The following is a 15,390-nucleotide window of genomic DNA, read 5'->3' on the forward strand; positions in this document are numbered from 1 at the left end:
TGTATAATTGAGTATTATATCTCAACCAAGGAAGACACATATTCCAAACCACCACTGAATAGTCCACCATTCCAGCATCAACAGAAGATCTGCACTATTATTGTGAAAGTGGAAAGTCAGAGGACTACATCACAAACAAGAAGAAGAAATGGGGAAGAAAGGATGACAACTCACTTGAGTATTCCCAAAGGACAGTCCCATATTAATTTTATTTATTTATTTATTTTTTACTTGTCTAAAGGAGACTGACAGCAATGGCTAAAAAATGAGCTATGCTGCTAATTTACCTCCAAAGCTTTGTTTAGCACAGCAGCATCCCCACAATTAAAACATATTTTCTTATTTGCTCCAATTGGAGGCACAGCTTTCTGCTAGGTATTGTCACTGAAAGCACTGGGATATGCAAAGTTTTCTATGCAGGTCTTCTCTCTTTTTCCTTACCTCGTGATTATGTGGATAGCTGCACGCTGACATTTTACTAGTTTCTCAATAAAGAGGCAACAAAAAATAAGATCACTGTCTATTTTTAAGTTCTTCGTCACGTTGCAACTAACCATTTTAACTCTTTACTAACTCCACTAGCTATGCTGCTACTCAGTCTAAGTATATTTGGTGGGGTTCCTTAGCATTCCATGTCCATTACTTAATTGCTACCTGCAAATGTTCTCAAAATCTCAATTCATGGAAGAAATTAGTTTTCCCATTCTAGTTAGATGTTTATGAAATCTCATCCTTCTCCTTTGCTAAAGTTCAAAAAATCATAAGAGTAGCAGTATTTTTGCTAGACACTATTCCCAATTGGATTCACAGAAAATAAGTAGCTTCCTTTGATATTAAGATCTGTAATGTCTTAGGTGAAGAAGGTGATGAAGGTGTCTTAGTGAAGAAGAACCCTATCTTCTTCATTATAATTCATCAATTCACAATTTCGTTTTAAAAATTACAATTTGTATAGGAAACAGGAACTATATTCATTTTGCTTCCTTTATAAAATGCTTAGCAAGTGCATCAAACAAATGAGAACTTAAAAATATTTCTCATGATAATGATAAAAACCCTTGCCGTTCTGCCTTCTTTGAAATTATTTAGTCCATTAACATTAACTGACTTGGAAAAGTGACAAATACGTCCTTGGCCACCCAGTACATTATTATCACATTTTTGACATTGCTTAAGAAATTATGTTACCAAGAAGATTTCTTACTATCCTTACTTTCCTTCATATATATGTAGTAAGATCAAGCAGAAAATAGTAGATAACAGAAAATCCAAACTTCTCTTAGGAACATAATAATTCATAATAAAACATAACAATTCATGCAAATAAACCACTTTGCTATAATTACTCTACTTCTAGGTCCAGAAATTGTATAATTTTTTTTTATTTTCAAAAGTAGAAAGTAACATTTTTTATTGGATATAAAACAAAACTTTTGTATTTTCCCCTATCTTTGGGGTTGTAAAATGACTGAACTAGAATAAAACTTTATGAGTAGTGAATTTCAATCAGTTACTAAGCAGTCTCTATATTTTTGGTGACATTATAAGTTAGTTGTCATCTACTGAAAAATGATAGCATAGATTTCATGTTCATAAACTGAGAAACCAAGGGGAGAACAATGTATCCTCTCTCTTGAGAACAGATGGGCATTTAAATTGTAATATAAATTTCTCATTTCTCTGATAGAAAATTTTCCTTGGTTTCTGAGGCAGTGAATTATGGAATTTAACCTCTGCTCATATTTATCGAATAATTTATTATATTTTGATAGCAAATAAGTTATGTTAAATTCCATCAAATTAACTAATTATCCTCAGTGATTTCCACAGAAACTCAAAATAGACTAGAGTCATAGTGTTCCATTATTCAAATAATATATACTTGAAGACATAATATGTTAATCCTCATCCTGACCCAGATCTACCTAGATGAATATACAAGTAATTGCATATGTATTTGCTAACTCATCTTCCACTGCTAATCACAGGCCAGATCAGTATTAATTCAATCGCTCTCAGAGCTCTGGGGAAATTTAGAAACAAGATGAATTTAGAAATAGGTCCATTTGCCATGTGCTTCTTTTTGAATACTAACTTTCTCTACTTACTGTTCTCCAATTTATATAGTAACTCAAAGAAGTTGGAGCCATCCCCAAACTCCTTTCCTGTATTTTCCCAGTAGGACAGTTTTTATAAGGCTAGCAGTAATTCCCCCTCCCAAAATTATTGTTCGGTCCTACTTCATTGGACACCATAGATCATTTCCTCTACAGAACTTTTTCCTTCTCCACTTCCTTGACACTATGACAAATCTTTAACTTGGCATCTTTGCTTCTAACTTGGTCTTTCTCCTTTCCAAACTGTATAATACCAACATGGTGAATCATACATATATAAGTGCAAATTTGATTTCCGTTCCTGTTTAAAATCCTTCAATTTTTCACTAACATCTTTAGGAAAAACACCAAGCTTCTTAGCAATTCCTATAAGCTCTTCCATGACATGACGTCTGAATACCACCACAGTCTGGCCTTCCAACAGCATGACATTTTTCTGACAATCCGTGACAGTTCATTCCCCTGAGCTATTCTATCATTCAAGCTATTTTTCTCCCTGGAATAATCTCCCACTCTGGACAAGTCTATTTATCTCTAATACTTAGTTTGGCCTAGGAAGTCTCCCAAATCTCCCTCTCAGAAGCATCTGCATCCGCCATTTTGGTGGGCACAGTATTACATTTTATATATCTGACCACTGCCCCATGAGCTTGAGAGTTTTCATGAAGCAAAGAATATGCTGCTTGCTTGCTTTGTCTGTCTGTCTGTCTGTCTGTCTGTCTCTCTCTCTCTCCATATTAAAATGTCTCAGGGCTCAGTCCTCTATTATATTTCTTCTTTACCTATAAACATTTCTTAAATTAGTTACTCTTGATGGGACAATGCCACTTCTTAGGGATAGTTCTGAAAACTTGCAGAGGCAATTTGGTTCTCACAATGATGATCAGAAGTTACTGAAGTTCAGAGAGTAGGGGTCAGAGATACAAAACATCCTACAAGGTTGTAGAGAATACTAGAGGACAAGAACTTGTCTCATGTCCTGCATGTTTTAAAATAATTTGCTGGACATTCATGAAAAACTCATTTATAATTACAAAAAAAAAAATGCTGAGTTTCTGCATAATTTAAATGTGTACTGAAATTTCCAGGATTCCACCCTGTATACCGAAGTAATTTTATACTCTATTGTGTCTAGAACTTAATCAAAAGATGTTAACCATTTTGGAAAAGCACAACTTAAAGAAGATAGTGTTCAGAGTATTTCAATTGTATTTCATGTAGATTTAGAACTGTCTTATTCATGATCATTCTATATGTGGGTATAAGTCACCTATTTTATTAGGAATTCTAGTGTAGTAGTGCTTGGAAAATCTAAATATTGAATGTAAATCATTTACTACAAATTACTTGTATAGCTCCTTTATACTAAGGTTAGGACAATATATTGATTTTTGTAAAATATTTGTGTATATATCTATAAATTGAATTTTAAGAATGTAAAGCGAGTATATAAAATATTATAAAACAAGATGTTGGATCTTACATGGTTGACAATACTGCCCTAGATGATCCTATCCAGCTTCAATGCTTTAAATCCATAAATATATTAATGATTCCCAAGTTTAGATCTCTAACCCAGATGTCTCCCTGACCTCTGGCCTCACATATGCAAATGCCTATTCAATCTCACTTCTTGGAAGTCTAAGAGACATCTCAAATTTTAAATGTACAAAATTGAACTTTGAATGTCCACTCTCCCCGCTCACTCCAATATTGCCACAGTGTTCTTGATCTTAATAAGCAGCAGCACTATCCACTTGTTATTAAAGCTAAAAACCTTGGAGTTATCTTTGATTCCCAACTTTTCTTATAACACACCTCCAGTATGTCAACAAGATCTGTCAGATATATCTTCAAAATCCATCCACTTCTCATGACCCAATCACTATCACTCGATGTATAACTAGCATTTTCTCTCATTTCAACATCAAGATCTTCTCTCTTAACTCATCTCCAAGCTTCTACTCTTGCCCATGCCCATCATATTCTCTACATAGAAGCAGGAATAACCACTTTAAAATGTGAGTCAGACCCTAATCAAAATCCTCCAATGGTTTTCGATAACATTTATAATAAAATTGAAGTCTGCAAGTGCCGACCATATCTGGCCCATGGGTATTTCTCATACTTTACTCTCTACATTACAACTTGCTTGATTTTTAGCAACACTGCAGTTCCTACAAGTACTTGAACACAAACATTAGACTGCTTCAGGATTTTTACACATCCTCTGGATTCAGTGTTCTATTCAGGGAGGCTCATCTGAACTACTGTAATAGTCTAGATCTAGCCAAATCAGGAATGACTCTACATAATTTAAATAGAAGGACTTTAATACAGAGAACTACCGACTCAGGTGAGAGGAGAACTGAGAAGCCAAATCAAAGAAGGTAAAGAAATCCAAAAAGCAGCAGGCAGCTACTGCAATCCAAAGGGACTGGTAGGACATAGGGTATAGGTGAGGCTTCCAGAATCCATAAACCAGAACCATATGGCAGGAAACAGAACTACCATTGAAGGATCTCCAAAATGATAATACATACCTCCCATCCACCCCATCAAAAAAAGTTTGATCTGTTTTGCTACAATGTTTGGACTTCTTTTACCTCTTCTTCCTAAACACAGTCTAAAAAACAAATAAACAAACAAACAAAACAAAAAAACCTTAGCCTGCTAATCACCAGGTAGTGCATATTAGAACAAAATGAATCATTATTCAGATGTAGACTTTAAAATCATGCCTTTTATATGATTCACATTAAAATCTAAGTCCTCCTATAGCTTACAGTGCCCGATATGCCACTCACCTCTCCAAATCTCATTTTCTACTACTATCCCCCTCAGTGTCTGTATTCCAGCCCCACTGCCCTCTTTAGTGTTCCTGGAACAACCAAAGTAATAATAAAAACTAAAAAATAAGATTCAAAATTCAAAATTAAAAAAATTAAAACCAAAAAAATTACAAGTAAAAGGTAAGAAAACAAAAGTGATAGGACTTTGCACCTACTGTTTCCTTAGCCTAAACACACTTCTTCCTGAAATCTACCTGACTTATGCCCTCACCCACTTACATGTCTGCTCAAAAAGTCTATAACTGAACACTCTATCTAAAATAGCACTACCGCCTTCATCATCATTCTTATTCCCTTACCCTTCTTTACTTTTCTTCATAGTACTTATCGCTATCTAACGTTATATATTATTTTTTTGTGTTTGTTTGCTTGTTTGTTGGAGGTCTCTACTGACTAGAATACAGTCTCTATGAAAGCAGGGACCTCACCTGTTTTGGTTAATGCTGTATCTCCAGAAACTAGTGCAAAATCTGGCACATAGAAGGTATTTAATGAATACTTTACTATTAGCCAAAATAACAAATAGTTTAAATGTTTTCTTCCACGAATCACTAACCCTTTTAACTTGCTAGTCATAGCAACAAAAACAACAAAAACAGTATTTTTAGTCACTCTTTTGTAGATGTGTCAATTGATAATTTGTATTTATTATGGGTTGAGACTAAAGTTTATGCTATATAAACATTAGTCTACATAGACTAAAGTTTATGCTATGTAAACTTTAGTCAGTGGCATAGGACATAAATGGAAGGACACAATTAAAACTACTAAGTGTTCCTAATAAGGATTAAAATAAATGAAATAATTTATTTTAATGAGCTACTGACAATAGAAAATAACTTTGTGAAGAAACTCACTAACAATAGCTAGTAATAAACCATCATAAAGTTTCTGCTTACCCTGCTGAATTAAATTATATCTTCATTGTACTTGTTTCCCTTTAGATGCAGAATTCTATCAATTACCATCCATTATTGAACTTAATTCTTACTATACCGCAATTCTTACCAGAGAAGAACATCACTCATTCTTTATTTGTCAAATGGTGCAAAACAAGTGTGATTATATCAACTAGTTATCATGAGAATTACAGCTTCCATACTACACTGGTATTTTTCTAACAATGGACTACCATGATCTCTTTTGAATGCTATCACATGAACAATAGCTGTTTAAGCTTGATTTTTCTTGATTCCAAACAGGTCATCATTGCTTAAAGATCTTTTGATTAATTTCATTGTTTGCCCATGAGATCCAATGTTGCATATTTTGACCATTTTCTTCAAGTCTCCAATTCCAAGCCAGCTGCCTTTTCTATAGACAAAGAATTTTATGCTATTTTTTTAAACTGTTTGATATAAGCTCTTTCAACTATCTTTCTTCCTAAAATATTTCTGTTTTATTATACAATATCTTGTCTTTTCCTGATCTTTACAGAAATTAGTTCCTCCCTTCCAATGCTAATTTCTCTACCTGTGCTTACACATCAATTTCTCCTACTTCCTAGTTTCCATCCCTATTCCACCACTCACTCCTTCTCCTGTGCCTTTCAGCATCAATGTCTTCCCCTGATTTTAATTGATCCAACTATCAAGTTATTAATACTACTTTCATTATGCTCCAAATCCTTTCATAGTTCCCAAGCATCTCTAATTATTCTATTATCTCGTCAAGGCATTTAAGATCTTCACCAAGATCAACTGACCCTAAATGGGTTTTCTATGCTACTCCTAGAACAAAATCTTTGCTTCTGCTTGACTGATTTTGGCTTAAATATGGTTTAATCATTATCTTCCCTGATTTTTGACAGTGCTGTGAATTTCACTTAAATGACCTACTTCTTTTCTCATTTGCCTTATTTTCAAGGTTCAGCTCAAATTCTATCTTTTCTGTGATGCTTCCCTTATAGCCCTAAACTATATTGATTCTATCTTTTTCTGATTCTCTGTAATTTTCACAAATCCTACTTAACAATCAATTATAATTTATTTTTACTTATGTCTGCATTCATGTTTATTCTTGCATCCTTTCTTTTGAGTAAATAACCTAAACAACCAGACAACAGGCTAAGATTTACTGAACACTCACTTGCCAGTCACTCTGTTGGGTCAAGGGAATATAATAATGAATAATGTTTCTTTTATTTATTCAGAACTCTTAACACATCCTCTCAGGTAATAAAAAGGTATTTATTGAATAAATGAATAAAATATAACCACTGATAGGCCTATTAAAAATGACCACTATTCCAAAGATATTGTGGGGCTGATAATACCACAAAAAAGGTCAAGCAAGAAGTAAAAGATTTTTGTGATATCAATCTCAAGTATTGATTATTTCGAGAGCAAAACCAACTACTAATTTTAAAATCATGTTTTCTAAAAAGAACATTTTAGTGTTCCCATTATTGCCAGCACATCTGACAAGTAGGTGGAAACCTATGATTCGTAAATACAGTGAACAATACATTATTAACAATTACTAATATCCAAGATATTCTAATTCTTAAAAATGCATCTTATAAGAAGAGAACATAAATATCAAAACTATACAAGCAAAAAAAGAAAACAAACAATGCTTAAGAAAACATACAAATTTCTAAACATGCTGGTAATTCCACTACTTAAACACAACAAAATTTTTGCATGACCCATTATTTTCAAAGCATGTATCTTAAAACTCTGTTCTACATACCTGTCCAGTCTCCTACTATTTTAAAGTGGATGCCAAATGTTGCTTTAGTTTCAGTAGGACACTAAAAAACAAACAAACAAACAAACAAACAAATACTAGAATCAATTCAGAATAATAATTATGTATTACTAGGTATCATTGAATACAATGTTTATTCTTATAGCAAAGCCCCCAAATCAATAGAAAATAGGAAGGAATGGACTAAAAATTGTATAGATCCCCATCATTGGAAGAAAAAAAAAAGAAAGAAATGTCAACTAGTCAATATTACAACATACATTTCTCTACATACTCATAGATATGTATATAAAACAACATAATACACACAGTCTAAAACTGCTAGTATATTACCTGTAACTACAAATCTTGCTTAAATACCTTTTGAGTTAAGATCTCAAAGAGGATATAGCTTTTAACTACAAAGGAAGAAATGGAGACTAGTAATTTTAGTGTCCTTTTTTCTTCAGATATTATTACATACTTCACATCCTAACAAATTCCAGAAAAAAATTATATAATTTAAATATATTATTAAAATTTCATTTACAATTATGACTCTAATATTTAATTATTTCACTTAAATTCTATTTTTTAATAACTCTGAGATTAATCAGTTTTGTCATCAGTAAACCTCCAAATAAGATTTTGTGATCTGTAAAAACCACCGACCATTTTTACTTCATACTACTTAAGGCTGGCCAGAGCTTCTATGCAGTAAAAATTGTAGTTTGCAGAAAGCAAGAATTCCAGCAGAGTTCCAACCTACCAATCTGACTGTCCACAGGTTGCCTGATGTTTACCCCACTGACTTAGGTTATGAAAAGAAAATGTAAGACAAGAAGATATCAGAACAGGGAGCAAAAAGGTTTGTCTTTGTGTGACAAAGTGTGCACCTGACTTGACTTAATCTCATAATGTATTCTGAAAGAAAACATACATTTATGCCAAGTACTCATATCAGTTTTATTCCTTCAGCACAGACATTGTAAAAGATATTTACATATGATGTAAAACATCTTCTCAGTTCTTAAAGGAGCCTATAAACCTTATTTTTTTTAAGAGCTGGCCAAATGTATCAGTATAGCTTTTAATATTGATGTGGTTTTGAATAGATAAAACACAATATTTTTCTCTCAAATTCTTGGGAACAATGACTTTATAAATTACTGATACTTCCTCAAACTAGCTAAAAATTAAGGAGAGCTTTTTACACCGTTTTTGCCCAGTCATATCACTGCAAATTTGAAGGGGGCCTGCACACAATAACACACAGAATGGCTTCAGCATGTGTGGTTTGAAACAATGACTGAAGATTTTAGAATCACATTTTAGTAACTTTGCATAAATAATGTTCAGATTCACTCATGTTGCTTAAAGCACAGTGTAGTTATTCTTTAGTGTTTTCTTACTATCTTTCAAAGAATGTTTAGAAAATTTCTCAAAGGGAAGAAATAATAAAGTATTAATATCTATGACTATCTTGTTTTTTCCTAAAACATTAATAAAGAAATATGCTCATGACCATTTTTAGTTAAAAAAGTTGCAAGATAATATGTGTAGATAAGATCACATTATTAAAATAAAAAACAGATATTAGTGGGGGGTTTTTTCTATACATAGAAATAAGTTGAGAATATATAATATTCTACTAGGAACATTAACTTCTGATACGTAAAATTAAAGAAGGAGAAAAAGAATTCATTTCACACACATCAATTTTTTAAAAAAATTATTATTAGCTTTTGTAGTTTTTAATTTTAAATATTTTAAAAAATTAAATCTAAAACGAAGCATTAAAATATTGCTGTCTTTCTTTAGGCTCACTTAAGTTCCTTAGATGAAGAGAACGGAGTTTGGCTCATGGTGACCTTAATGTAAGTAGTAGAACATAGAACACCTAGTTTAAGAATAAGAAAATAAAATGACAGAATATATGACAACAGATCTGGGTTAATGTGTACTTTGCTATCCTGGAGAAAAAAAATAACTTTTTCTTCAAATTATTTGTTCAACATGGTACTAGGTTTTTAATGTGCTCAAAAGACTAATGATTTTATAACAGTCCCACAAAAATATAAACAGATATTATGTAATTGTCTTACATTTGGGAACTAAATGTAAAAATGATGTCACTGCACAAGGATTTACTCAACATGGAAAAGAAATTTAAAGCTACAGTGTTTGTTTTTTAATTTATTAAACCAGAGAAAACGATCGTAGAACATGATGTTCTTTAACATTATTGTCAGGTCTTTATTTTTAACTCTTTCTTCAAAAGCTCTTGTTTCACATTTTCTGCTCCTGTTCAACATTTCCACCTGAAATTTATTCTAAATGGAATATATCTAAAATTTCTGTTATCTTACTTGCCAAAGTTATCTTCTCCTTCTCATTTCCCTGTGTCTGGACATGGACCCTACACCTCCTTACCAAAACAGAGGCTCAAATTTCAGAATAATACCGAGTATTTCTCTTTTTGCCAGCATCTAATTTTCAAGTCCTTTCAAATAATCTTACCAAAGAAAGTGTCTAACTGCAGCAATATCATATTGATTAACCTTTTGTGTCTATATGAGGAAAAACACCCACCTTCTTTCTTTCCTATAGTCTATGGCCAACTACATTTGTTCCAAATTCTTTCCAACTTTATATTCCATGTTCTTTCTCGATTCACTCTAATCCAGCTAACCCAGCATGAATCAACTAACACATTTTCCTGTCCTTTCATTTCCCCACTTGCTAGTTTAGTCATTTAGAATGACTTCATCCTCATTTCTTATACGGAACCCCAGCAATTCTTTAAGGCCTCTTAAATGCCACTACTTTCATAAAGAAATTCTTATTTTCCCTCCATAAAAATTTCTCACTTCACAGAAACCCCGAATTATCTGATTTTATGCCTTTTATTACAGTCTATCTCTTTTAATTTTATGTAATTTATCCATACATTCAATAACGATGTATTGAGTACACAAAATGTTCCACAGACTATACTAAGAGCTCATGCAATTTCACAAATGAGGATTGTTCTAAAAGTAAGCAAGAAGATAATGAGCCAGGAACACGGAATCTATCATAATTAATGTAGCATCATGACTCTAAACATTTTGACAAATATAACGTTTCAATGTTTACTTGTTTACTTGATAGAAAAATACTGTTTACTTGTATACGTGCATGACGAAATTACACTCAGTATTAAACAGAAAGATTCTGGAGGAGTATATAAAGAACTTTTACTAACTTTGATAAAATGTGTGAATTTATGTCATCTCCCTCAAAAAAACAAAAGAATAAAATGACAGTTTAGAAAAATAAAAATGCAAACCTCAATAGCAAAGGTGAAATGGAGAGTGATAACAATAATGAAGTGTCACAAATTTTGAAAGGTGAAATGTAGATAAGATGGTGCTTTGGGAACTGAGTCAATTGAAAAAAACATACAAAGCTGAAATGCCACTACCTTTAAAAAGGGGATCACCTTGAGAAGCAAGCCCATCTTTCCCTCACAACTTTGGGACATCTTAGGTCTCAGAGACAGTAGAAGGGAACTGGAGTTAGGAACTCATGATTTAAAAAAAAAAAGCTGGAATAATTTGACCCCCAAGAGAGAGCCCAGCAACTATTCCTCCATAAACTCTGAGACAAGTAGGTGAGACAAAAAGGGCTCTAGATGCAGGAATGCCTGGCACAGTGGAAAGTAGGACTGAGAATGCTATGCATTCACTTAGCAAATATTTTTAAGAAACACACTAAGTGCCATCTCAAATTTACCTATCCAAAACTGGGCTCTACAAATTCTCATCAGAACTTGCTCTCCTCAATGGCTGTGCCACCCTGAACAAGCCCGATTCCGTCTTATCTTGGAAGCTAAGCAGGGTCGGGCCTGGTTAGTACTTGGATGGGAGATCACCTGGGAAGACCACCAGGTGCTATAGACATGAAAAATATGGGATTGTAAGCTGACAAGGTACTTGCAATCTGTGAGGTTGCCTCGCCTAAAAAAAAAAAAGAACTTGCTCTCCTGAGAGCCTTCCCTATCTCAGTTAACTCAGCTCCAATGGCTCAAACCAAAAAGTTTGACAAGAAGCTTGACTCTTCTATTTATTTCACATTTCAAATCCAGTCTATCAAGAAATTCTATTAATCCTAACTTTAAAATATGTTAAGAATCTGATATTTCTCACCAGCTCCACTGTCATCCACCCCCGGTCTGAGCCATCATCATACCCAAACTGGATGACCATAATAGCCCCCTCACTGGTCTCCCTGCTTCTGCTCCTGCTTCCCTTCATCTAATCTTAACATAGCAGTCAGTGTGATTCTGTTAAAAAGTAAGCCAGATCATGTCATTCCTCTACCCAGAACCCTCCAATGGCTCTCTTCTAACTCGAAATAAAAGCCAAAGCTCTGGCAACATCTTATAAACCCTACATAATATGACTCCTCAGGACTTCTTTGACATTATCTCCTATCATCCTGCCTTTTTCTTAGCGTACCCCAGCCACATTGACCTCTACATCCCCTCTTCCATTCACACACACACACACACACACACACACACACACACACAAACACTCACACACTCACACAGATGCAAGTCAATATATATCAAAGGTAAAAACTAAGGGTAAAAACTGCTTGGTTTTTGAACAAAAAAATGACACAAAATATCCATTTCAAAAAATGATATGAAATTCTAACTACTGAATTTGTGATCATTGCCATGTTTTATGATCTGATTTTCATCTTAAAATAATCATCCTAGTTGCTTCTTAAGATTAACTGATAGGTGAGTAAGGGCAGACAGGATACCAATTAGGAAGCTATCCAGATGGTAGTGGATTGGACCTGTGTGGGTGCTATAGGAATTGTGGATATATTCGCAAGGTAGAGCCAAGAAAATTTGTAGACAGATTGTTACTATATATTTTTAAAGGATAAAAGTCAAGACTAAAGTCCAGGTTTTTAGCCTGACCAAATTGGACAATGAGTTGGCACTAACTGAAGTGGGAGAAGACTGTGGGTGGAACAGGTTTGGGAGGTTGAAGATTAGGAGTTCAACTTTAGACATGTTAACTTAAGATGTTCTTTAGACATCCAAGTGAAAGTTTCTGGTAGGCAGTTGGATATATGATCCTGAATTTTGGAGTTGGAGTCTGGGTTGGAAATATAAATCTGGGAAATGATAGCACACAGATGCATCAATAACATTAAATAAGATCACTAGAGAAATAAGTTTAGCCAGAGATGAAAGGGGATTCCAGGAATGGACACTGGAGCGTTCTCATGTTTAGAGGTCATGGGGAAGACAAGGAACAGGATAAAAAAAAGGTAAAAGTAGCCAGAAAATTAGGAGAAAAAATAGGTAAGTGGATATCCTGGAAGTAAAATGAAAAAAGCAAGTGATCAGCTGTGCCAAATGCTGCTGAGCGGTTAGGCCATTGAGGATTGGGAAATGACTCTTGGACTTAGCAATAACATGGTCATTGTTGACCTTGGAAATAAATGTTTTAGTAGAGTGTTATGGGCAAAAGTTGGAGGATTTAAGAGAGAATGAGAGGAAAGGAACTGAAAAACTGAGAAAAAGGGGAAAGGCTGAAAGGAGATGTGAGTCCAAGAAGGGCTTTTATCTATCATTTTTCTTTGGTACCTAGGTAAAAGGAGGCATCCAAAAATACCAGTTGAGTAAATCAAGTTTTATATTAAACAGCAGGTTCACTCTGAATATATTGACCTATTTAAGTTCATATTTATCATGCAGGCTCTCATTAGGCACTGAAGAAATATTTTCTTTTCCCCTGGAAAAAAAAGCCTAACTAGAGCAATCAGATGAATTTTAATTTTCAGAGAATTCAGATGTCCTCTTATGTTTCATGAACATTAGTGACTTTCTGGGGCAATTTCCATCACTATACCTGGTTTAAGGTTAAAACACATCATTGGCTTGCTATCTATCTCAGCTGAGTTTCTAAGCTGTCCAAGCAAAAGATCTGTGAAACCCTAGAGAAAAGCAATTTTTAGGAATTAGATAGATGACAGCAAGACCCAAGATCTAAAAAGCTAATGTAGATTTCCTGGTTATATTTAAACTCATGCAATTACATAAATAATAACAAAAACAAAAAACATTTCCAGTCTTTAAGAGATCCATGGCCATTGTCTGGTTTTTATTGAAAACTGGAAAGACTATTCCCAAAGTGACTATTCCCAAAATGATGGCAAGTGCAGGCATGCTATGTAAAAGTACAGACAATAACAAATTAACAGCTAGACTTGCCTCTGACTCATGGAAAAATATGTGCAATCAGGTTATCCAAGCTTAAAAATAATGAATCATACGACTTAGAATACAGATGTCAGGAAAGTACATGTGTAATTCTGAATAAAAATAATAATGAAAAGACATAGAGATATTTATGTAAACAAATCTATTACGATCATAAAACAGCAGATTCTGCATATTTCTTCAATTGAGAATCCCTGAAAATTATTAATGAGCATAATTAATGTCTACCCCACTTAAATACTAAGAAATGCTACATTTTGTAGTAAGCAGTAGGTTTCATATTTTCTAAAGTACAGGCTTTTTAAAGTCATATCTGATTTATATATCTAAATTAGATGAGAGCATACCTTAATACAAGATGTATTTTGGTAGAAAATCCAAACTTTGGTAATTACAGAGCATAACTGAAAAATACTTTAAGAGATCCACTACATAGCTGAAGAACAACATGTAAAATTATACCCAGGTTTTATGCCAATAAAGGTTCATTATTCATCTTAACAGCTAGGAAACCACAAGAGGCAAATAAATCATCAGTCCCCGAAATGACATCAGTATGTAGCCAGAGCTTAGTCACTTACTGCATGCTGCAGAACGAGGCAAAAAAAAAAAAAAAAAAGTTTAATCCTGTCTTGGTTCTACACTCGTTATCTGAAACAGCTAGCATAACAAATAAAAATGCAAACCACACTAGCCAGGGTGACATGGAGAGTGATAACAACAATGGAGAGGTGTCAACAAATTTTGAAAGGAAAAATGTGGATGAGACTGTGGAATAACAACTTCCAACCTACTGAGAACTTACTATATGCCAAGAATCATACTGAGCACTTGATTATATCTTTTTAATTCACATTCAAAGTAACTCCATAGAGAATTTATTATTACTATCCACATTTTACAAAGAAGCAAACCAAAGATAAGTATGTTAATTATCTTGTCCATAGTCATAGTACTAATATATGGGGGATCCAGGCCTCCAACCCAGGCTGTCTGGAATTCCAAAATCCATCATCTAAAACTACACAATTCCCTCTGATTTCTATCAGTCTCGTGAGCAAGTATGTGCCTGCTAGTTTCGCCCTGAGAGAATGCAGGTGCAATAGTGGAAAATAATCACAACTTCCTGAGAAAACCCATCAAATCATCATGTCATCTTTGTGTAGAAAAGTTAATATCAAGAGTAAGAAATGCTGAAGCACCTTTAGTAATTAAATCTCCAACCTTTGGGTTTCTAATTAAACCAGTACTCAAAACTTAGCTTTACCTTTGACAGAAATTGTGAAAAATGCTATAATACTCTGTACCTTATCTTTTGTACTTATTTTTGTATTTTCAGTTTTAAAAAGCTTAATATCCATTTAAAAATGATATGAAATTCAAACTACTGAATTTTTGTGATTATTGCATATTTATAGATTTGATATATATATATATA

The 15,390-nt window shown here is 33.6% G+C and overlaps 1 protein-coding gene and 1 pseudogene across 6 annotated transcripts in view; one reads left to right on the plus strand and one right to left on the minus strand.

The window, feature by feature from the left end:
- Positions 1-15,390, minus strand: part of NOX4 (NADPH oxidase 4) — a 140,423-nt gene that overhangs the window by 60,646 nt on the left and 64,387 nt on the right. For all 6 annotated transcript variants that reach the window (XM_023532490.1, XM_011363283.2, XM_023532488.1 and 3 more), the window contains one exon: positions 7,664-7,724. In XM_023532490.1, the coding sequence (XP_023388258.1) occupies positions 7,664-7,724 (61 nt within the window). The remainder of the gene's footprint in view (positions 1-7,663; positions 7,725-15,390) is intronic.
- On the plus strand, positions 11,483-11,604 carry LOC111742006 (annotated as a pseudogene).

The sequence above is a fragment of the Pteropus vampyrus genome, unplaced genomic scaffold, assembly GCF_000151845.1.
Source record: "Pteropus vampyrus isolate Shadow unplaced genomic scaffold, Pvam_2.0 Scaffold84, whole genome shotgun sequence".
Taxonomy (NCBI): Eukaryota; Metazoa; Chordata; class Mammalia; order Chiroptera; family Pteropodidae; genus Pteropus; species Pteropus vampyrus.